The sequence below is a fragment of the Trichosurus vulpecula genome, chromosome 1 (genome assembly GCF_011100635.1).
Source record: "Trichosurus vulpecula isolate mTriVul1 chromosome 1, mTriVul1.pri, whole genome shotgun sequence".
NCBI lineage: Eukaryota > Metazoa > Chordata > Mammalia > Diprotodontia > Phalangeridae > Trichosurus > Trichosurus vulpecula.
In genome coordinates this window covers 64210310-64234838 of record NC_050573.1, presented here as the reverse complement: position 1 = coordinate 64234838, position 24529 = coordinate 64210310, and the positions used below count along the sequence as shown (strand labels likewise).

The window sequence follows — 24529 nt, the reverse complement described above, 5'->3', positions numbered from 1 at the left end:
CTATGCTGTGCTCCTATTCAATAAACGTAAGTGACTTGTCATCATTCTCTGGATCAGATATAAAATAGTATTTGGGGCTTTTAAAATCCTTCATAACGGGCCTCTTTCCTTTCCACTCTTCTTACTCCTTACTTTGCCATCCAGTGACACTAACCTTCATGCTGTTCTTCCCCTGTGACATTTCATCTCTAGACCTTAGTAATTTTCATTGGCTGTCCCCCATGTCTGGGATGCTTTTTGCCCTCATCTTTGCCTCTTGGCTTCTGTGGCACTGTATACACCTAGTCTGTAAATAATCGCTTATGTGTTATTTCTTCCCATTAAATTGTGAACACCTTGACAAGGTTTTTTATCTTTATTTTTAGCCCTAGTGTTTAGTACAGTGCCAGACATATAGTAAGTGCTTAATACAGTCTTCTTGATTGATTGCCCTCCAGAGAACATTAGAGCTCCACAGGGCTCCAAGTTCTAGAGCCTTTCACCTAGAATCATAGTTAAGCTCTTACTTTCTTGAGGCAGGAATTCTTAATCTTTTTGTGTCATGGACCCCCTTAGCAGTCTACTGATGCCAACAGACCCTTTCTGAGATTTTTAATGTTTCAAATAAAATACATAAGATTCCAGAGAAAGGCTACTATATTGAAATTAAAATATTCAAAAAGCAAATTCACTGACCAGAGGTTAAGGACCCCTGGACTAGTGCCTCCTGCTACAAACCACTTACCCCCGCCACTTAACAGTCAGACAAACGCACACACACACACACACACACACACACACACACCCTCCTCACTTTTTGTCCATTCAAAGTCACCCCCCTGCTGCCCCAGAACCTCTCCTGTTTACCTGCTAGAGTCACAAAGGTTTTTAGGATATAATATATTGGGAGAGAAGGCAAAACTTGTATCTTGGCCCATGTACCTGGACTAACCTTGGAGCCTTCTTCCTTCCAGGTGTTTCAAAGGGGCTATTCCAGCCACATTTGGGTAGCTGGTGGCTGGGTAGGGAAGCCCTGGGAAAGAGAGGGACCTGAGACAGCTATTATTTTTCCCCATCTTTCACACACTCCTAACAATGGCTCAGTAATCCTATCAAACAATCAATCAAAATGTATGTATTAAATATCTACTACATGCCACGCACTGGAGTGTGATAAGAGAATTTCTGGTTTAACTTTCTTATTGTCATTTAATAAAAATGAGCAGGCCATGTAGTTAGCTAGCGTTTACAAGATCAGGTTTAAGACATCAACTGCAGATCTAGTGTTAACCAACAATCCTCCTGTTTCACCTGATACTGATTTTCTCCTTCTGTCATCTGTTCTTTGATGTGTAAATCCTTCTCTTCTCTTACTTTTTCTTTGAAATACCATTGTACTCTTCCTACTTGTGTAATTAAAACCTAAGTAATGTAGATTAAAACTGGTGTTCAGGGCTCACTAATTTTTTCTTTAATGATCCTTGTGCTCTGAGTATAATAAGCTGCAATTTTATCCTGTCTCTGCATCATTGGTTTTATGACTCACATCAATATCTAATCAATGGATACTGAACAATTTTTGTCATGAGAGATAGAGTAACAAAGAATTAAACAACCTCCTGTCTTAAGGAATTTACATTCTTTGGTGAGAGACAAAATGTATACATGAAAGTATATGTAGAAAACATACTAATTAAGAAATAAGTAATCACATATGATAACTCTATTATCATCTGAAGATTTAGTGCAACTGAGCCTGGGAATGTGAATTCATCTGGGACAGGACACTTGGACAGGTATCCCCAGTGCCTAACATAGTACCTGGCACATAAAAAAACCATAAAAAAACCAATGAATATTGATTGCTTATTAGTTATGATCCATCATTCTTGCCTGACAAGGACATAACTGGGGTCTTTCCTTCCAGCAGAGGAGCAAGGGACATTTGTCTCTGATTAGTTGAAAGTATTTCCAGCAAAGTAAACTTCTGAGAAAAACTAAAATCCTTATTACAAAATTCTTTCCCTTAAGAGTATGGTGTGAAAAGTCACAGAGGGAGAATTGGGGAAAGGAAAGGAGGGAGAGAATAGGGCAATTAAGCCTGTTTCTTTCTGTCTAACAAGGTGCTCAGGGAATCTATTCTTAGAAGCCAAAAGTCTGGGAAGTCATCCTATCCTCCCACTATGATCTTCCCATAGGCCCTGATAAAACCTAATCTCTCCATCACTTCAGCTGCCTCTTCCCTGGAAAGAATATGAGTCATGGACCAGTTCTCAGACAGGAATTTGCTGGTGTAGAGAGTGGATGAGTGAAGGCCAAGGAGCCTGGTATTTGTGCACCGTGTCTCTGATATCAGTAACAACTTCTCCTGTAAGTACTGATCCTTGAAAAGCTTCAGCCTGCACTGCATGTTTGGAGGGCAGTGGTTCATTTGTGCATTTATCAAGCACCTACAATGCAGGGTTTCTGTGCTAGGCTCTGGGGACATGAAGACAAAAATCTTGCCCTCCAGGAGCTGAAAATCTATTAGGGAAAACAACATGTACGTGAATGTCAAGGCAAAAGAGGTACAAAGTAATTCCATTGGGAAGGGGAAGGGCACTGGAGATGGGAGATGAGTATCAGAGTAAGCCTTCTGAGGAGGCAGCATTTGAGGGGCACCTTGACAGAAGCCATGACAAATGCCCCTTTGCCAACACTTAACTGAAAATGCTGAAAATGCTTCTGGTCTATCTCTGCTCCCTCACAAGGAGGCGGGTCACCTTATAAGGATCGTTATTATGGTAGTGCTCATAATAATGCTAACAGTAATGATAATCACCATCATCATCTCAACATTTTTATAGCACTGATTAGTTTGCAAAGTTCTTTCCATTTATTAGCTCATTTTGTCTACATAAAGAATTTGTGAGAGGAGATAATGTGGGTAATTGTGGCTGTTTCCATGATGACGAAACTGAGGCACATAAATGACTAGTAAGTTAGGCAATCTATCTTTTTTTTTTAAAAGACTTTGCTTTCACTTCCAAATAACTCGTCTTCCATAAAAACTTTCCTTGTAAGAAAGAAATGTAGTGAAGAGAAAATAAATGCAGTCTCTGGTTGTATTTGAGGCAGCTAGATGGTGCCATAGTGCACAGAGTCAGGGCCTGATGTCAGAAGACTCATCTTCCTGAGTTCAAATCTGGCCTCAGACACTTACTAGCTGTGTGACCCTGGGCAAGTCATTTAACCTTCTTTCCCTCGGTTTCCTCATCCATGAAATGATATGAAGAAGGAAATGGCAAAGCCACCCCAAGATCTTTGCCAAGAAAGCCCAAAATGGGGTCACGAAGAGTTGGATGTGACTGAAAAATGACTGAACAACAACAAAGTTGGTTGTATTAAGAGAGGCACATCTTCCTGGAATAAAGAAAAAGAGATGACAATGCTACTGTAATATGCCCTGCTCAGACCACATCCAAGCTCTTGTGTCTAAGTATGCGTGTCATATTTTAGGATTAACATTAATAGGGCAAGTCAGGTGGCATAGTGGAAAGAGCTCTGGGCCTATAATCAGGAAGACCTGAGTTCAAATCCTGCCTTACTAGCTGTGTCAAGAGAGTGGTAAGGACACTTAACACCTCTGAGACTCAGTTTCCTGAATTATAAAGTGGGGATAATAATAGCACCCACCTCCCAGGATTGTTGGATAAAATGAGATGATATTTGTAAAGTGCTTTGCCATCCTAAAGTGGCATATAAATGCAGTTATGATTATTATTAATGAGTCAAAGAGTATACAAAGGAGGAAAACCAGGATGATGAAGGTCCTTGAATCTGAGTCAAATAAGGATTGGTTGAAGAAAGTGGTGAGGTTTAGCTTGGAGAGGAGATGGCTCAGAGAGGCTATTCGAGATTGTAACATAGAGGAGGAAGATAGACTTGTTTAATTTTACCCCCCAAAGTAGAACCAGAGCAGCAATGGGTGGAAGTGGCAAAGAGGTAGACTGAAGTTTGATTTCAGCTAAAAAATCAAGCAGAGCTAATCCAAATTTGTGTGGGGCCTTTAAGCAGAGGCTGGATGTCCACTGATTGGATATACTATAATGAGGGATATCTTGGATTAAATAGCTTCTGAAGTCCCTTCTAGCACTGAAATTCTGTCATTTTGTGAAACCAAGACATTGGCCAGGTCTGATAGAATATCTAGCGTTCTGCACCCCCACTCCTACCACTTCTATACAGAAAGAAGAGAAATACCTTTCATCATGCCTCCTTGGAACTAAGATGGATGTGTCCATTTGGCTTCTGATAACTTTGGACATCTTAGATAGCCAGTGGCTCCAGTTCCAAGCTGAGTTCCCCACCCAGCCCTAACCTCAGTTCTGGCTCTGGATTCTGGGTAGTTGTCCTGCTCTCCACACTGCAATGGCTGCTTGTAGTCATTCTGTCTGGAGCAGACCTCTCCTTTGTTCCTACACTCCTACCACATGCTTCCTGTCCCCATCAAGCTCTGGAAAAGTTATTTACAACACAAAAGTTTCTTCAGTACTCTGATGATCTAAGATTTCGTCCGTGTAGACCTGAGGATGCCCCCTCCACCGACAGGAATCCTAATGCCTCTGGTGCTGAACTGCACCGATGTCTGAGGTAGAAGTCTATATCCCCTGGGTGGAGAGACCTTTTTGCTTATGAGCCTCTCAGCTCTGAGCTAGGATAGCCATTCTTAGACAGACACACATCAAAGAGAGGAGGGTGGGCAGGACTGTCTTTGAAGCCTTTCAAATTAGCTAGGACTTGATTGAAGGCATGAGTGCTGATGGCCATCTGCAATACCCACAAAACATTGGAGGAGGATGTTGGGGGATAAGGGAAGAGAGAAATCATAAACAATAAATAAGGCCCAAGGACTCAAAGTACAGAAATGTTATCTGACCTATAAGTTTTTAATTTGCCTAGTCTTCTCCAAGCTTAGCACAGGAATCAGCTGTGGCTGAGTAGATGTACTATTAGCCATTACATGGAGTTACTGGAGGTGAATGAATGCATAAGCATTTATTAATTGTTTTATGTTGACTCTGGAATTGTTCTAGATCCTAACTTCTAAGTCCCTTTGGCTGAATCTAAACTTCACAGAACAAATCTCCTTAATTAAAGCATTTGTTCTATAAAACTTGGACTCAGTCAAAAGGCCACACCCAATAACTTAGAAGGCCACAGATTCCCCACCCCTGTTCTAGATGCTGGGAAAGCAAATAGGAAAGACTAGAAGTTCTTAGCCTTTTATGGATCATAGACTCCTTTGGCAGCCTGGTGAAGTCTATGGACCCCTTTGCAAAATAATATGTTTAAAAATATAAAATAAAATGCATAGGATGATAAATGAAAGCAATTATATTGACATATAGATATTAAAGCAGCATTTAGACTCAGATCTTCTTGATTCCAGGCCCAGACCTCTATCCATCTAGATGCTTTCCCCACAGGCATATGTGTATGGACAGGGAACTAAATGCGGGCCTTCTGTTCAGTAAGGGAGAATTCTACCACTGAACCACCTTGGAGTCGGGAAGATTTAAATTCAAATCCAACTTTCCTAGTTAAGTAACCCTGGGCAAGTCACTTAACCGCCTCTTGCCTCAGTTTCCTCATCTCTAAAATGAGGGTAATAATAGCATTACCTCCCACTGTTGATTTGAGGATCAGATGACTTAATATTTGGAAAGTGCTTTGCAAAACTTAAAGCACTATGTAAATTAGATTTTTATTATCAGTATCATTATCATTGTTTCTAATGTCCTTCCTCAATGTGGTGCTCATAACTCAACACAATGCTCCAACTGTATGTATACCAATTAACTAATCAACAAAGTCAGTGATGAAGCATTTATTAAGTGCCTAGTGTGTACCTGCCAGCACTGTGTTAAATGCTGAGAATGCAAAGGCAAAAACAAGATCCTTCTCCTTAAGGCCTTAAGGAACTCACACTCTACTGGAGGAGACACATAGCAAACAACTACGAAATATAAGTTATTTACCCTACAAATGGAAGTTAATCACAGAGGGAAGGCATTAGCAAAAGGTTCGGTGGGGTACCAAGAAAGACCTTGTAAGAGGTGAGATTTGGGCTGAGTCTTGAAGGAAGATGGTTTTTTTTGGTGAGGAGAGGTAGTATTCTAGCCTCTGGTGATAGTCTTTCAAAAGGCAGAGAGTCAGGATATGGAGCATCAAGGCAGATGACTGTAAAACTGTTGCTTCCCTCCTCTTGGAGGTAATCTCTCTCTCAATATAGTCATTTTTTAGTTGCTACAACACGCTATCAACTTTTGTTGGTCATTTTCAGACAAACTGCTGTCTTTTCCTGATTCCCCTATATAGCACCTTAAAAATAAGGCTATGTTTATCCCTACTACATTTCATTTTACTAAGCCCAAACATCTTTGTGGATCCTAATACCCTATTTATTAGTTAAGTTATGTTATGTCTTGTGAGAATTTGATGCAAATGCCAACGCTGCTGCTGTGGGCCAGTAAACTGATGGAACTGGGAAGGGCCAAGTTAACCCTCTACCAGGAGTAGACTGAAGAAGGCATAACTACTAGCTCTATCAAAAAAGCAGTACGACACACCTTAAAATTTAATCTACATTATTGACATTTTCTTTATCACTTTCTGAAGACTAGACAATCAACCAATTAATAAAGAAGCTCTGATTTTTAGTGCTTTCCAAAATTTGACAATTGACTATCACTAGCCACCAGAGCTGACTCTGGGACATTCTCCCAACTCCACTCTCTGAGGACAACAATAGTCAAAAGATTCTTATAAGCAAGGAAGTTGTGGTATAGACCTGAGGCTTTGGGGGTTAAAGTTGACTCCAGGTGGATCGATCTGGGACTCAAGGAAAGAAGAGCAGAAAAGAGATTTTTAAACTTTTGGTGATGAGCTCCAAAGATGCTAGAGTACCTATCTCCCTGCTGAAATATTTTATTTTCATCTACCTGAACTGTTTCAATATTACTAAGAAATGTTTCAACTAGAGAGTATGGAAATGTGTTTTAGTTAAGAAAAAATTGCTTATTTGAACCGTTTGGTTCATGCATGAGTGATCCATTGGACCAGATGTGGAACAGCAACCTGGACATCTGCCTTCATCCAAGTCATTGATGTTAAACAAAACAGTTCCACAAGCAGATACCCGGAGAACATTTTAGCTGATAGTGACTCATTAATTATGACTTTTGGTTTCTAATCCATTCAAACAGTTCTGATTAATCAAGCCTGCCATCATTTAGTCCCCATCATTGCTTGGGATGGCAAGGGAGGGGAATGTGGGAGAAGAAGAGGATCCATTGGACCTTGTTTATCCCAGTGATGTCTCTGGTGCAGTGGGTGGGTTGACAAGTGTAAGGTAGTTAGGAGCAAGGAGTCCTGGTTGTTCTGGACGGTTTGGGGGCTGTGTATCAGGCAATAAACAATTCATTTTGAACTCTGTACTTCTGAAATCTCATAATATTTTCCTTTTACTCCAGAGAAATGAGAAATCAAACTGGGGTCTTAGAATTTCTCCTCCTGGGCCTGTCAGACAATCCAGAGCAGCAACGATTCTTCTTCAGGTTATTTCTGGGCATGTACCTCATTGAAACACTGGGGAACCTGCTCACCATCCTGGCAATTTGTTTTGATTCGTGCCTCCATACTCCCATGTACTTCTTCCTCTCCAACTTGTCTTTCCTTGATCTCTGTTTCACCTCCACCACAGTTCCCAAAATGCTGGTGAATTACCTGTTAGGAAGTAATGCCATTTCCTATCCAGAATGCCTGGCTCAAATGTATTTTATTAATGCTTTTGGTGCATCAGACAGCATCCTCCTCTCTGCGATGGCCTATGACCACTACCTGGCTGTCTGTCACCCTTTACACTATGGTACAGTCATGACCTCACGCCTTTGTGCCCTACTGGTGGCTGTGCCTTGGGTTTCTGCTCACCTCATCGCAATGATTCATAGCATATTTATAGACCATCTAACCTTCTGTATGAATAATAAAATCCCTCACTTCTTCTGTGACATAAATACCTTAATGAAACTCTCATGTTCTGACACCCACATTAATGAAATGTTAGTTCTTTTTTTAGGAGGGCCAGTAGTTCTAATTCCCTTCATCTGCATTATAGTCTCTTATACTCCTATTGCTTCTGCTGTGTGGAAAGTCCCATCAGCTCATGGGAAATGGAAGGCCTTTTCTACCTGTGGGTCTCACCTCTCTGTGGTCACTCTTTTTTATGGAACTGTCATTGGTGTGTATTTTAACCCCACATCCACCCACACAACCCAGAAAGACATGATAGCAACTGTGATGTATACGGTAGTCACACCTACACTGAACCCTTTCATCTATAGCCTTCGGAATAGTGACTTGAAAGGAGCCCTGGGGAAGCTTCTTGGCTTGAAACGTTTCTCCAAGAGATGATTATGATGATTTTTGTCCTATTCCAACATAGATGAATATTTCATGGAGAAAAAATGAGCTAATATGTTGTCAGGAATGACCTGAAAAGGAGTCATTAGTGTTGTGTGAAATAGCTCTCTGTCCCCAGTGCTGTTGTGTTCAACATTTATTTTGATGAACTGAATAAATATAAGCATTATGAAGATAAACACAACATGTCTGTATAATGTGTAGATGATTTGAAGCTAGGAAGAATAATTTGTGTTTTGAATGAAAGAATTGGGATAAAAAAGATTTCTACAAGCTGGCATAATGGGTCAAATCCAATAAAATATAAATAATTGTATTAGATTGCATTAAATAGAGATAAACCTAAAACTATATATTTTGGTTCAAATTTCAATATCACAAGTATAGAGTGGGACTGATATTACTAAGAAAATAGTTCGCACAGAAACAGACTTGGAATTTTAGTGCGCAAAATATGACTTAATAAATATGGAAGAAACTTTTTTTAAAAAAGCTAATGTGATTTTAAATTGTATGAAGAGAGAGATAACATAAAGTGAAGAAGATGATCATTTTGGTCCTATTAGGATCACACATTTAATGTATTATTTTGTGCTTTGGCGTCAGATTTAAAGAAAGACATTAATATGCCAAAGCATACTCAAAAGAGGGTAACCAGTAGATTAAGGGTAATACAAATTAGAAATTATTTGATGCAAAAATTGTTTGAAGAAACTGAGAGTGTTTAATTTGAAAAAATGGAAGGCATTCTTGGTGGGGTGAGGGGACAGCATAGGAGTCCTCAAGTGTTTCAGGTGCTGTCACATGGAAGAAAACCAGATATTTTGTTGGGAAAAAGAAAGGTAAGGTAGGATCAATGAATGTGAATTACAGGATGGTAGATTTCATCTGGGAGGAAAAGAACCTTTATAATGTGAGAAATCTAGAAGCGCAATAAAGGATTAAAAAGTGTTGCTGTCCATAAATAAAGGTCTTCAATTGACGGTCTTCAAACAGAAACTGAACAACCACTTTTTAGGATCCTTTAGATAGAGTCTTTAATAAGAGGTTGGGCTAGATGACTTCTTCTGTTTTTCTAACTATGAGACAACATGATTCTGTGATAGTATTCACAAATTTTATCTTCCTTAAAATAACAAAATGAATTAGTTAGTTACTCTCTATATGATCAAAGACACCATAGATGTAAAAGGAGCAAGATCTAAAGAAAAAGGAAACAAATAAGCATGATACATAACTTTTTGACATTTTATCTATTGTTATCAATCATTCCTCAATTCTAATTGCCTTGTTATTTTAACAAAAATTTCATCTAATTGCCTTAGCTGGGATATCAAAACTTAGAATGAAAATTTACTTCTTAGGCATTGGTAGCCTTTGACATAGTTAATGGACTCCATTACCTATTCTCCTGAATTGTCATTCCTATTGAGTGGTTCTATTCATGGTGAAAGTCTAAATATCCTTCCATACTTGATATTTTGTGCCTCAAACTGTGGGGAAATATCCCCTTAACTCTGAATCATCATCAACAATCAAAAAAGCTATTACATTTCTACCTTATGCCAAACCAAAGCTAAACAATAGGGACAGAGCAGAAATATTTGGCAGATTTAAAAAAAAAAACTTGAATCCACTGTGGCAAGGCTAACCAAAGGGGAAAAAAAGACCATAAATGATGATGAATGCAAATATAAAGAAGTGAAGAACAATCTGGATGAAGAGAAACAAAAAAGAATAACATTAAAAGGAAACATGATCTATTACAAGAAAACATACTGATCTTGAAGACAAGATGTCTAAAGACAATTTAAGAATTATAGGATTCCAAGAAGAATGACAATGCCTCTTTTCAGGGCTGAGAAATCTATCAGAGTGGGTTAGATTCTACATATTTTCAGACATTTTTTGATGTGTTGATCAGTTATGCTCATTTTTTCCTCCTCTTTTTCTCTTCATTGCCTTTTAAAACACTTTTATATGTGGGAGAAGCATACAAGGAGAAATGATTATGGTATAAGAAGAGTAGGTCAATAAAAACTTATCTAAAAATTATTGCTTTATCCTTTGACTCAACAATAACACTACTAGGTCTTTATCCCAAAGAGTTGAAAAACAAAAATATGTACAAAAATTTATAGCAGCTCTTCTAGTGGTGGCAAAGTACTGGAAATTGAAGGGATGTCAATCAATTGGAAAATGGCTGAACAAGTAGTTGTATATGGTTGTGGTGGAATACTATCGAGCTATGAGAAATTATGAGCAGAATACTCTCAGAAAAACCTGGAAAGATTTATGTGAACTGATGCAAAGTGAAATGAACAGAACCAGAAGAACATTTTTACACAGTAATGTTGTATGATGATCTAACGATGACCAATTTAGCTATTCTTAGCAATACAATGTCATTCTAAGACAATTCTGAGGGACTTATGATGAAAGGTGATGTCCCTCTCCAGAAAAAACAATTGGACAAAATAATTCCTAATTATTGTTTTGATTTCCTCTTCATTAGAGGTGACCTCACCCTTTTCATTTTTGATACTGGTAATTTGATTTTCTTCTTTCTTTTTTTTAATCAAATTGGCCAAAGGTTTATCAATTTTATTAGTTTTTTCATAAAACCAGCTCTTTGTTTTATTTATTAATTCAATAGTTTTCTTGGTTTCAATTTTATTAATCTCTCCTTTGATTTTCAGTATTTCTAATTTGGTATTTAATTGGGGGTTTTCAATTTGCTCTTTTTCTAGCTTTTTCAGCTGTATGCCCAGATCATTGATCTCCTCTTTCCCTATTTTATTCATGTAGGCATTTAGAGATATAAAACTTCCCCTAAGAACTGCTTTTGCTGCATCCCATAAGTTTTGGTATGTTGTTTCATTATTGTCATTCTCTTGAATGAAGTTATTAATTGTTTCTCTGATTTGTTCTTTGGCCCACTCATTCTTTAGAATTAAATTATTTAGTTTCCAATTAGTTTTTAGCTTATTTTTCCATGGTACCTTATTAAAAATGATTCTTATTGCATCATGATCTGAAAAGGATGCATTGACTACTTCTGCTTTTCTGCACTGGATTGTGAGGTTTTTATGCCCTAGTACATGGTCTGTTTTTGAGTATGTGCCATGTACTTTTGAGAAGAAGTATATTCCTTTTTATCCCCATTCAGTTTTCTCCAGAAGTCTATCATATGTGCCTTTTCTAAAATTCTGTTTACCTCCTTAACTTTTTTCTTATTTATTTTGAGGTTAGATTTATCAAGTTCAGAAAGGGGGAAGTTGAGGTCTCCCAATATTATAGTTTTGCTGTCTATTTCTTCCTGTAACTCTCTTAACCTCTCCTCTAAGAATTTGTATGCCTTACCACTTGGTGCATAAATGTTAAGCAATGATATTGCTTCATTGTTTATGGTGCCTTTTAGCAGGATATAATGTCCTTCCTTATCTCTTTTAATTAGATCTATCTTTACTTTTGCTTTGTCTGAGATTAGGATTGCTACACCTGCTTTTTTTACTTTAGCTGAGGCACAATATATTTTACTCCAGCCTTTTACCTTAACCCTATGTGTATCCCCCTGTTTCAGATGCGTTTCTTGTGAACAGGATATTGTAGGATTATGGTTTTTAATCCATTCTGCTATCTGCTTCTGTTTTGTGAGAATGTTCATCCCCTGCACATTCAGGGTTATGATTTCTATCTGTGTCTTTTTCTCCATCCTAATTTCCCCTGTTTCTGCTTTTATTTCTCCCTTTCCCCTTCTCCTCCTCAGCAAAGTTTTGCTTTTGAACGCCACTTTCCTCAGTTAACCCTCCCTCTTTATTCCCCTCCCTTATCTTACCATTACCCACTTGCTACTTCTCCTTTCCCTTCTGCCCACCCCCCTCCCTTTTTCCCCCCTTACCCTCCCACTTCCCGTAGGACAAGTTAGATTTCTAAACTTATCAGAGTATGTTATTCCCTTCTTGAGCTAGATCAGAGAGATGACAGTAAAGCTCAAATACTGCTCTTCTCCCTCCCTTCTTTCCCTCTACTATAATATGTTTTTATGCCACTTCCTTTGGTGTAATTTACCCTTTTCTACTACCTCCTTACCACTTCCCTCATAGCCCTCCCTTTATATCTCTAATTTATATTTTATATCTTTACATCAGTTAATTTATACAGGCATTCACAACCTATGTATATCCCTTTCATTTGTCATACTAGTTGTATCATTCACCAGAATGACTTGAATATGTAAAACATAAAAAACATACATAAGATGATATAATCCCACATAAAGATGTAAACAACCTGCCCTTATTGGTTAATAAGGTTTGTGGGGTTTTTCCCCCTGGTTACCTTTTTATGTCTCTCTTGAGTTTTGTATTTGGAGATCAAATTTTCTATTGAGTTCTGGCCTTTTCATCAGGAAGGTCTGGAATTCCCTTATTTCATTGAATGTCCATCGCCTTGCCTGGAAAATTATGCTTAGTTTTGCTGGGTAGTTGATCCTTGGTTGTAGTCCCAGCTCCTTTGCCTTTCGGAATATCATATTCCAATTTCTCCTGTCTTTTAATGTGGAAGCTGCGAGATCCTGCGTGATCCTGACTGTAGTTCCACGATATTTGAATTGCTTCTTTTTGGCTGCTTGAAGTATTTTCTCCTTGAGTTTATAGCTCTGAAATTTGGCTATAATATTTCTTGGTGTTTTCAGTTTGGGATCTCTTTCAGGGGGTAATCGGTGAATTCTTTGAATGACTCTTTTGCCCTCTGGTTCTAGGACCTCTGGGCAGTTGTCTTTGATAATTTCTTCGAAGATACTGTCAAGGCTCTTTTTTTCATCGTGGATTTCCGGTAGGCCAATAACTCTCAAATTGTCTCTCCTGGATCTATTTTCCAGGTCAGTTGTTTTGCCAATCAGATATTTCACCTTTTTTTCTATTTTTTCATTCTTTACGTTTTGTTTTATTAGTTCTTGATGCCTCATAGATTCATTAGCTTCCACTTGCTCAAGTCTAATTTTGAATGAGTTAGTGTTTACATTTTGCTTTTGAGTCTCCATTTCCAATTGGTTGATTTTACCTCTCAGGGTGTCCTTTTCTCTCTCTAGATTCTCAATCTTCGTATCCTTTTCGCCAATCTTATTCTTTAGGGACTTGATTTCATCAGTGAATTTTTTTCCATTTTTTCCATATTTTCTTTTAGCTCCCTAATTTGGTTTTTAAAATCCTCCTTTAGCTCTTCCAGCAGTGCTTTTTGGGCTGGAGACCAGTTCATATTAGCTTTTGAGGTATCTGATGTATCTACCGTGTCATTGCTATCCTCTTCTATGTTGATATTTTGATCCTGCCTGTCTCCATAAAAAGAATCTATTGTCCTCGGTTTTCTTGTGTTCTTCTTCATGTTGGTTTGCCTTTTGATGGCTTTACAACGAATTTCTATCTGTGGGTCTCAGGGCTTTCAACTGTATGCCCATAAATTTGACAACCTTAGAGATATGGACGAATATCTACAAAAACACAAACTGCCCGGGCTAACAGAGAAGGAAGTGAAATTTCTTAATGACCCCATATCAGAAAAAGAAATTGAGCAGGCCATCAATGAACTCCCTAGGAAAAAATCTCCAGGGCTAGATGGTTTTACATGTGAATTCTATCAAACATTCAAACAACAACTAATTCCAATACTTTGTAGACTATTTGGGAAAATAGGTGAAGAAGGAGTCCTACCAAATTCTTTTTATGACACAAATATGGTACTAATACCCAAACCAGGTAGAGTTAAAACAGAGAAAGAAAATTATAGACCAATTTCTCTAATGAATATTGATGCAAACATTTTAAATAAAATATTAGCAAAAAGATTGCAGCAACTCATTACAAGAATAATACACTATGACCAGGTAGGATTTATTCCAGGAATGCAAGGCTGGTTCAATATTAGGAAAACTATTAGCATAATTGACCATATCAACAACAAAACTAGCAGAAACCATATGATCATCTCAATAGACGCAAAAAAAGCCTTTGATAAAGTACAACACCCATTCCTATTAAAAACACTAGAAAGCATAGGAATAAGTGGAACCTTCCTCAAAATTATAAATAGCATCTACCTAAAACCATCGACAAGCATTATTTGTAATGGGGATAAACTAGATGCATTCCCAATAAGATCAGGGGTGAAACAAGGATATCCATTATCACCCCTATTATTCAATTTGGTACTAGAAACATTAGCTGTAGCAATAAGAGAAGAAAAAGAAATTGAAGGAATTAGAATAGGAAAAGAAGAAACTAAATTATCACTTTTTGCAGATGATATGATGATTTATCTAGAGAATCCTAGAGAATCAAGTAAAAAACTACTTGAAATAATAAACAACTTTAGCAAAGTTGCAGGATATAAAATAAACCCACATAAATCCTCAGCATTCCTATACATTACTGACAAAGCCCAACAGCAAGAGATAGAAAGAGAAATTCCATTCAAAGTTACTGAAGGCACTATAAAATATTTGGGAGTCTATTTGCCAAGACAAACCCAGGGCCTATATGAACATAACTATGAAACACTTTTTACACGAATAAAATCAGATCTAAATAAATGGAGAAATATCACTTGCTCATGGTTAGGCCGAGCTAATATAATAAAAATGACAATTTTACCTAAATTAATCTATCTATTCAGTGCTATACCAATCGAACTACCAAAAAATTTTTTTACTGAGCTGGACAAAATAATAACAAAATTCATTTGGAAAAACAAGAGGTCTAGAGTATCTAGGATATTAATGAAAAGACATGCTAGAGATGGTGGCTTAGCCACACCAGATATTAAACTGTACTACAGAGCAGCAGTCATCAAAACTGCCTGGTACTGGATAAGAAACAGGGGTGTGGATCAGTGGAATAGGATAGGTACACAAGTAGGTGAAATCAACAAGTTTAGCAATCTACTCTTTGATAAACCCGAAGAGGCCAGCTTCTGGGCTAATAACTCACTATTTCTCAAAAACTGTTGGGAAAATTGGAAAATGGTAGGGCAAAAACTGGGCATAGACCAATATCTTACACCATATACCAAAATAAAGTCAAAAATGGGTTCATGATTTAGGAGTAAAAGCTGATACTCTAAGTAATTTGGGAAAGCAAGGAATAGTTTACTTATCAGATTTATGGAAAAGTAAAGAATTCATGACCCAACAAGAGATAGAGAGCATTACAAAATGCAAAATGGATAATTTTGATTATGTCAAATTGAAATGTTTTTGTACAAAAAAAGCCAATGCAACAAGAATTAGGAGGGAAGCAGAAAATTGGGAGAAAATCTTTGCAACTAGTATCTCTGATAAAGGCCTCATTTCTAAAATATACAGGGAGCTGAGCCAAATATATAGGAATACAAGCCATTCCCCAATTGAGAAATGGTCAAAGGATATGAACAGGCAGTTTTCAGAGGAAGAAATTAAAGCTATCTACAGGCATATGAAAAAATGCTCTGGATCACTACTGATTAGAGAAATGCAAATCAAAACAACTCTTAGATACCACATCTCTCCTGTCAGATTGGCTAAAATAACAAAACAGGAAAATGATAAATGCTGGAAAGGATGTGGGGAAATTGGAACATTGTTGCATTGCTTGTGGAGTTGTGAGCTGATCCAGCCATTTTGGAGAGCAGTTTGGAACTATGCCCAAAGGGCTATAGAAATGTTCATACCCTTTGACCCAGCAATACCATTTCTAGGGTTGTATCCCAAAGAAATCACACAAGCGGGAAAAGGACCCATATGTACAAAAATATTTATAGCAGCTCTTTTTGTGGTAGCCAAGAATTGGAAATCAAAGGGATGCCCATCAATTGGGGAATGGCTGAACAAGCTGTGGTATATGAAGGTGATGGAATACTATTGTGCCATAAGAAATGGGGATGATGCAGACTTCATAACAACCTGGAAAAACCTACACAACATAATGCTTAGTGAGCAGAGCAGAGCCAGGAGAACGTTGTGCACAGCCACAGATATATGGATTCCGTGAGGACCAGCCCTGACATACTGCACTCTTCTCAGCAACCTAAGGGGCAAGGACAACTCCAGGGGACTCACGATGGAGAATGCTATCTTCATCCAGAGAAAGAATTGTAAAGTTTGAATACAGATCGAGGTGCACTACATGATCGCCTTTTTTTTGCTTCTCTTTTGTTTTTTTGGGTTGTTTTTTTTTTTTTTTTTGGTTCTGTTTCTTCTTTCTCATGATTCATTCCATGGGTCAAAATTCTTCTCCACGACTTGACTAGTGCATAAATTAATTCAATGCGAAGTTATACATGACAGTTATATGAGATTCCATGCTGTCTTGGGGAGGGAGGGGAGAAAATCTGGAACTCAAAACTATGTAGAACTGTGTGTGGTAAACTAAAAATAAATAAAGAAATTAAAAAAAATAAAATAAAATACAAAAAAAAACAAAACAATTGGAGGACACTGAGTGCACATCAAAGATACTTTTTCTTTATTTTTGGGGGGGTTTGTCTGTATTTTTTTTATATCATGACTAATATGGAAATGTGTTTTACATGATTACCCATGTATAACCTATGTCAAATCGTTTGACTTCTCAGTGACAGGGAGGGGAAGGAGAGAATTTGGAACTCAACTTGAAAAAAAGAAACCCAGAGAATTTTAGAGTTCCAAAGAGCATCAATTTTGGGGGCCCTTACCCAGAATCATGTTTGAAGTTTTGTTCCATTTCTGTGTCATGGATCCTTTGGCATTCAGAAGAAATTTATGGACCTCTTCCCAGTACATGTGTAAACACTAAAAAAAATACAGAGAAAAAACATTTTAGAAATATATAAAAAAACAATTTTATTCATGCACAGTTATCAAAATATTTTTTAAAAATACACTAACCTCGGGGCGGAGCCAAGATGGTGGCTGGTAAGCAGGGACTAGCGTGAGCTCCCCTTCAGGTCCCTCCAAAAACCTATAAAAAAGGTTCTGAACAAATTCTAGAACTTTAGAACCCACAAAATAGCAGAGGGAAGCAGGGATCCAGCCCAGGACAGCCCGGATAGTCTCTGGATGAGGTCTATCACGCATGGAGCGGAGGGGAGCAGAGATCAGTGTCGGCCACGCGGACCAACCACCCACCAGACCATGAGCCAAGCGGAGTGGGCCCTAGATCCCTGAATTAGTGAGCTGCAGCAGTTACCAGACTTCTCAACCCACAAACACCAAAGACAACAGAGAAGGTTAGTGGGAAAAGCTGCTGGGGACAGGGTGATAGAGTTCACAGTTCAGCCACCACCCTGGGGGCAGCAGAGGTGGGGCAGCTACAGAACTACAGCTTCAGTTGCTTCTGGCCCCAGGCCCACCTGGTGGGAGGAATTAAGTGGCAGATCAGAGCAGGAAGGAAGAGCCTGCTGAAGATCTGAGTCCAGTCCGGGTTGGGGGTTCTTGGGGAAGGAGGGGTGCTGGTGTGGCAGAGCTGGCTGTAATAGCTCTGAAATCAACAGCACATCCCCTTGAGCAGGGAACAAAGTACTCTTTACAAGCAGTCATACACCACCGAAAAACTCAAGGGTCAAGTAAGTTGGCAGGGAACATGGCCAGGCAGCGAAAATGCACCCAGATTCAGTCTCAGACTTTGGAACCTTTCTTGGGTGACAAAGAAGACCAAAACATCCATCCAGAAGAAGTTAACAAAGTCAAAGAACCTACAATAAAAGCCTCCAAGAAAAAAACGAACTTGTCTCAGGCCATGGAAGAGCTCAAAAAGGATTTGGAAAAGCAAGTTAGAGAAGTAGAGGAAAAATTGGGAAGAGAAATGAGAGTGATGCAAGAAAACCATGAAAAATAAGTCAATGACTTGCTAAAGGAGACCCCCAAAATACTGAAAAATATACTGAAGAAAATAAAACCTTAACAAATAGACTAACTCAAATGGCAAAAGAGCTCCAAAAAGCCAATGAGGAGAAGAATGCCTTGAAAGGAAGAATTAGCCAAATGGAAAAGGAGATCCAAAACACCACTGAAGAAAACACTACCTTAAAAATTAGATTGGAGCAAGTGGAAGCTAGTGACTTTATGAGAAATCAAGATATTATAAGAGAGAACCAAAGGAATGAAAAAATGGAAGACAATGTAAAATATCTCATTGGAAAAACCACTGACCTGGAAAATAGATCAAGGAGAGAGAATTTAAAAATTATTAGACTACCTGAAAGCCATGATCAAAAAGAGCCTAGATATCATCTTTCAAGAAACTATCAAGGAGAACTGCACTCATATTTTAGAGCCACAGGGCAAAGTAGAAATTGAAAGAATCCACAGATCACCTCCTCAAATAGATCCTAAAAAGAAATCTCCTAGGAATATTGTCGCCAAATTCCAGAGCTCCCAGATCAAGGAGAAAATACTGCAAGCAGCCAGAAAGAAACAATTTGAGTATTGTGGAAACACAGTCAGAATAATACAAGATCTAGTAGCTTCTACATTAAGGGATTGAAGGGCATGGAATATGATATTCCGGAGGTCAATGGAGCTAGGATTAAAACCAAGAATCACCTACCCAGCAAAACTGAGTATCATGCTCCAAAGAAAAATATGGATTTTCAATAAAAAAAGAGGACTTTCAAGCTTTCTCAGTGAAAAGACCAGAGCTGAATAGAAAATTTAACTTTCAAACACAAGAATCAAGAGAAGCATGAAAAGGTAATCAAGAAAAAGAACAAGAAAAAGAAATCACAAGGGACTTACTAAAGTTGAACTGTTTTGTGTGTGTGTGTGTATGTATATATATATATATATGTGTGTGTGTGCGTGTATGTATGTATGTATGTGTATATATATATGTATATATTATATGTTGAGAGAGAGAGAGAGAGAGGGAGAGGGAGAGAGAGGGCACAGGGTGAGTTGAAGATGAAGGGATGATATCTAAAAGAAATAAAATCAAATTAAGGGATGAGAGAGCAATACATTGAGAGAGGGAGAAAGGGAGAGATAGAATGGGGTAAATTATCTCGCATAAATGTGGCAAGAAAAAACAGTTCTGTAGGAAGAGAAGAAAAGGCAGGTGAAGGGGAATGAGTGAATCTTGCTCTCATCAGATTTGACCTGAGGATGGAATACCATACACACTTAATTGGGTATCTTACCCCACAGGAAAGAAGGAGGAAGAAGATAAAAAAGGGGGGATGATAGAAGGGAGGGCAGATGGGGGAGGAGGTAATCAAAAACAAACCCCTTCGAAAAGGGACAGGGTCAAGGGAGAAAATTGGATAAAGGGGGTAGGTTAGGAAGGAGCAAAATATAGTTAGTCTTTCACAACATGAGTATTGTGGAAGGGTTTTACATAATGATATGCATGTGGCTTATGTTGAATTGCTTGACCTCTTAGAGAGGGCAGGTGGGAAGGGAAGAGGGGAGAGTATTTGGAACTCAAAGTTTTAAAAGCAGATGTTCAAAAACAAAAAAAAAGTTTTTGCGTGAAACTAGAAAATAAGGCAATGGGGCATAGAAATTTATCTTGCCCTACAAGAAAAGAAGGGAAAAGGGGATGGGAGGAGAGTGGGGTGACAGAAGGGAGGGCTGACTGGGGAACAGGGCAACCAGTATATAGGCCATCTTGGAGTGGGGAGAGGGTAGAAATGGGGAGAAAATTTGTAATTCAAGCTCTTGTGAAAATCAATGCTGAAAACTAAACATATGAAATGAATTAAATAAAAAATATACTAACCTCAGGTTAAGAACTCTTAGACTTGTACCTCTTGCTTCCCCCAAAACCGGAAGATAATCAGAAAAACATCCACATCCACATATTCCTCACTTCTTGCCCAGCCAAAGTTTTTCCACTGCTTCCCCTGAACAGCTCTTTTTCCCCTATTGAGATCACAAAGACTTTTAAGGATATAATATATTGGGAGGGAAGGTAGGACTTACACCTTGGCCCATGTTCCTGGGTTGGACTTGGAGTCCTCTTGCTTCCTGGTCTTTCCAAGGGGTTGATCCTGCCAGGTTCTGGGTTCTCTGGTGTACATGGAAGGGGAAGCCATGGGAGAGAGAGGGACTTGAGACGGCTTTTATTTTCCTTCATTGTTTGTATACTACTGACCATGGCTTGACAATCACATGAAACAGTCATTGAACAAGGAACTGTGCTACCCCCTGGAGATACAATAACAAATAATGAAACAATCTCGGCTATTGCAAGAATTTTCAGGGTCCTAACTAGCTACTGCCCAAAAGAGCCATTGTGAGATACAGACAGAAAGGGAACCTGCAGTTTATTCACTCAAGCATTCGACTTACACCATCAGCACATGATAGACATAGTACATGTCTCACAATTCTACGGGTCATACACATGTGTATATGAATATGGACCAAAGTCAGTGTATATTTTACTTATAAAACATATTATATATACATACATATTTTTAACACAGAAACATGTACAGAAACACACACACACACACACATGCACACACACTTTCTTCCCGAGCTATATAAGCCGGAGAGAATAGTGACTTCTCACAAAGCAGTTTTGGTAAGAGTAGGTATACCAGGTAGGCAGACAAAAGTATTTGATACAAAAAGGTTATTTATCATTTATTATGGAGGAAAAATGTGTGGTTGTTAACAGAGCCATTTATAAGAGACCAAAGAAAACAATCCTGACCAATCAGTCTGTAAGTATTTGTTAATTGTCTACTACTTGCTATTGTAGATAGGCTAAAGAGAAGAGGGGAGTTCCTTGAACTGTTGGGGTCTTCTGGAGTTTTTTTGTTGTCCTAAAGTGATTATGGCAAAGGGAGGGATTGAAGATGTTAAGTAGTGTCAAAAAGGCATCACACACAAAAAAAGGAAAATAGAAAACAAATAGCAAAATGTTATGTTATGTTCTCTTCAAAATACACCTTCCACATTGCCTTCAAGGGATTTATATTCTATGGGGAAGAAAACCTGCCTGGAGTCAAGAAGACCTAAGTTAAATCTGGCCTCAGACACTTACTAGCTATGTGGCCTTGGGTAAGTTACTTATCACCTATTTGTCTCAGTTTTCTAAACTATAAAATGTGGATAGTAATAGTGCCTACGGGGGCAGCTAGGTGGTGCAGTGAGTAGAGCACTGGCCGTGGAGTCAGGAGGACCTGAGTTCAAATCCGACCTCAGACACTTGACACACTTACTAGCTGTGTGACCTTGGGCAAGTCACTTAACCCCAATTGCCTTGCCTTCCCCCCTCAAAAAATAATTTAAAAAATAGTGCCTACCTCCCACAGTTGTTGTGAGGATCAAAGGAGATAATACTTATAAAGTGCTTAACATAATTCTTGACACATAATAATCACTATATGAATACTACCTATTACCACCACCACCACTACTACTATTACTACCACTACTACTAGCACTACCGTTACTACTACCATTATAACTTGTTGGTTGGTTGTTGCCCTTCATTCCGGAAGAGGACAAAAGTGACATGACTGTGTTGGAGACAAGGTACTCTGTGTCCAAGTGTGGCTGATCAGCCCAACACAAGCTCAGAAGGCTTTAACGAAGGTCAGGTACAAATAGTCTACATGAACATTTAGAGTGGAAGGTAAAAATGGTAAAATGGTATGGGTGATGTCTTTTGATTAATGAATAAATTTTATTTAACTAAGGTAGAATTGTGAGAAGTTGTGGACCTCAGTTTCTCTTCCAGAGTCACCAAAGTCCAGGGGCCTAACAAAGTCAAGGTGACTGGAGATGACTTGGGACACAGTGGATGACCTCAGCATCTTTGATGTCTAACTAAGCTCTAAGCATTCCACAGTACCTGTTTCATCCATCTTCATAGCCATTGCAACAAATTGTTCTCATTTATTCATTTCACTGGGGGAAGTTTTCACATGCTTAAGGCAGACACTCCCTCTAAATCACTCCTTGGTTACCCTCAACTTGGTTTGCCAGAGTGTGGCAGCTATGCATGCCACAGATTCTTGGAGCCACAGGGGAGATTTGGGTGGTAGGTGGACACCAAAGGTAGGTGAGCTGCATGAAAAGGGCTTTGCACCTTTCACACTAGAGGTACTAGTCTTTCCTGAACACATGCTACACTGCTACTATGATAATGATGGTGGTGATGATGAAGACTGTCGTTAATTAGCAAAAGCAAATACATGCAGAATGAATTCCAATTATGTAAACAAGTAATCCCATGTGCTAGTTCTTTTATCACCTGAAACCCTAGTTGAACTAAGCCAGATAACATGAATTCATCTGGACCAGGACACATGGTCAGGTATCTCTTAGGTGTATCACAGCACCTAACACATAATAAGCACCTAATAAAGACATGTTGATTGATTGCTTATTAGATCTGATCCATTATTCTTGCCTGGCAAGTATATAACTGGGATCTTTCCTTCCAGCAGAGGGGCAAGCAATGCTTGCTCCAGTTAGTTCAAAGTGTTTCCAGCAAAACAAACTTCTGAGAAAAAAATTCTTGATTAAAGTTCTTTCCCTCAAGAGTATTGAGTGCAAAGTCACAGAGGGGGAGTTAGGGGAAGAAAAGGTGGGAAGGCAATTAACTCTGTTTCCATCTAACAAGGTGCTCAGGGAATCCATGCTTAGAAGCCCAGGCCCTGAAAAGTCCTTCCATCATTCCACTGTGATCTTTCCACTGATGCTGATGAAAATGAATTTATCCAGAACCTCAATGCCTTTTCTTTGACAGAATGTGTGTCATGGACCAGTTCATGCATGGCCACACATCTGTGGGGGAAGAGAATGGATGAGTGAAGGAAAAGTAACCTGGGGCTTGGGCACAGTGTCTTACATCAACAACATTTTTCCAGTAGGTGCTTCCCCCAAGAAAGCTTCATCTTTCACTGGAACATTCATTTACTCATTTGGTCAACATGCATTTGTTAAGCACCTACTATATGTGGGGTTATGTGCCATGTTAGGTGTCAGGGATGCAAAGTCAAAAATTCTTCTCTCCAGGATCTTGTACTTTATCAGGGGAAGCAACAAATATACAAATAAATAAATACACAATATGGACAAAGTACAACAATCCTGCAAGGTAGGTGCTATTATTATTCCCATTTTCCAATTGAGGAAACTGAGGTTAGGTGACTTGCCAAAGGTTACACAGCTAGTAGTTATCTGAGACTTGATTTGAACTGGTGTCTTCCTGACTCTAGGCCCAGTGCTCTGTGCATTATGGTGCCACATAGCTGCTAAACTTGCAAAATTAACTAAATCTCTCAGATATGTCATGTGAGACTTTGATGCCCATGTCGCCCCTGGGGTTGTTGACCAGCAAACTGTTGGAACTGCGGAGGCCTGAGGGACCCCTTCCACTACCAAATTACCATCCAGGACTGATTTGAGTATGGAAATTGTAGTGCGAATTTGGAGCCATTTGGACTAACTTTGTTACCTTGTGGATTGATCTGGGACTAAGGGCAACAAGAATAGAAAGCAGTTTTATGAATTTTGGTGAAGAGCTCCTGAAACCTCAGGGAACCTTTTTGATGACTGCTTTTTATCTCCCTACTGAAGACTTTTAACTTTATGAACTGTATTTTAGCAGTCTGGAGAAATGCTTCCACTGGAAGGTATGGGAATATGTTGTCAGTAAAATAACTGCATTGAAAGTAAAGAGCAAATTGGACCTCCACCTTTATTCAGGTCTTTGATGTTAAGCAGTAAAGGTCCAAGCCCAAATTCCTATCGACCTTAGCTGATTTTGTCTCATTAATTACAACCTCTTGGCTTCAGCCTGTCAACTATCTAACTCTGCTATGATTTAATCCCCATCTCTGTGTATAGTAAAGGTGAGGAAGTAACTGTGGAAGAGTAATGCCCATGGAACCTTGGCAGTCTCACTGTTGGCACCTCTGAGCTGTTGTGGTGGGTGGCTTGGGAAGTGGAAAGGAGCCAAGAGCCAAGAGCCCTTCTAAGCTCTGGGTCCAGTTATTCTGGGGTGGTTTGGGGTATGTGTTTTGGGAATATTCGAATAATTTTGACCTCTGTGTTTTTGACATATTCCCAGTATATTTTCTTTTTCTTTCTCTCTGATTCAAGGGATCCATAGAA

The 24529-nt window shown here is 38.8% G+C and overlaps 1 protein-coding gene across 1 annotated transcript; it reads left to right on the top strand.

The window, feature by feature from the left end:
* The first annotated feature begins 7497 nt into the window (after positions 1–7497).
* Positions 7498–8433, top strand: LOC118833945 (olfactory receptor 1F1-like). The gene has a single exon (XM_036741378.1). The coding sequence runs from the start codon at positions 7498–7500 to the stop codon at positions 8431–8433; it is 936 nt and encodes a 311-aa protein (XP_036597273.1).
* The last annotated feature ends 16096 nt before the right edge of the window (positions 8434–24529 follow it).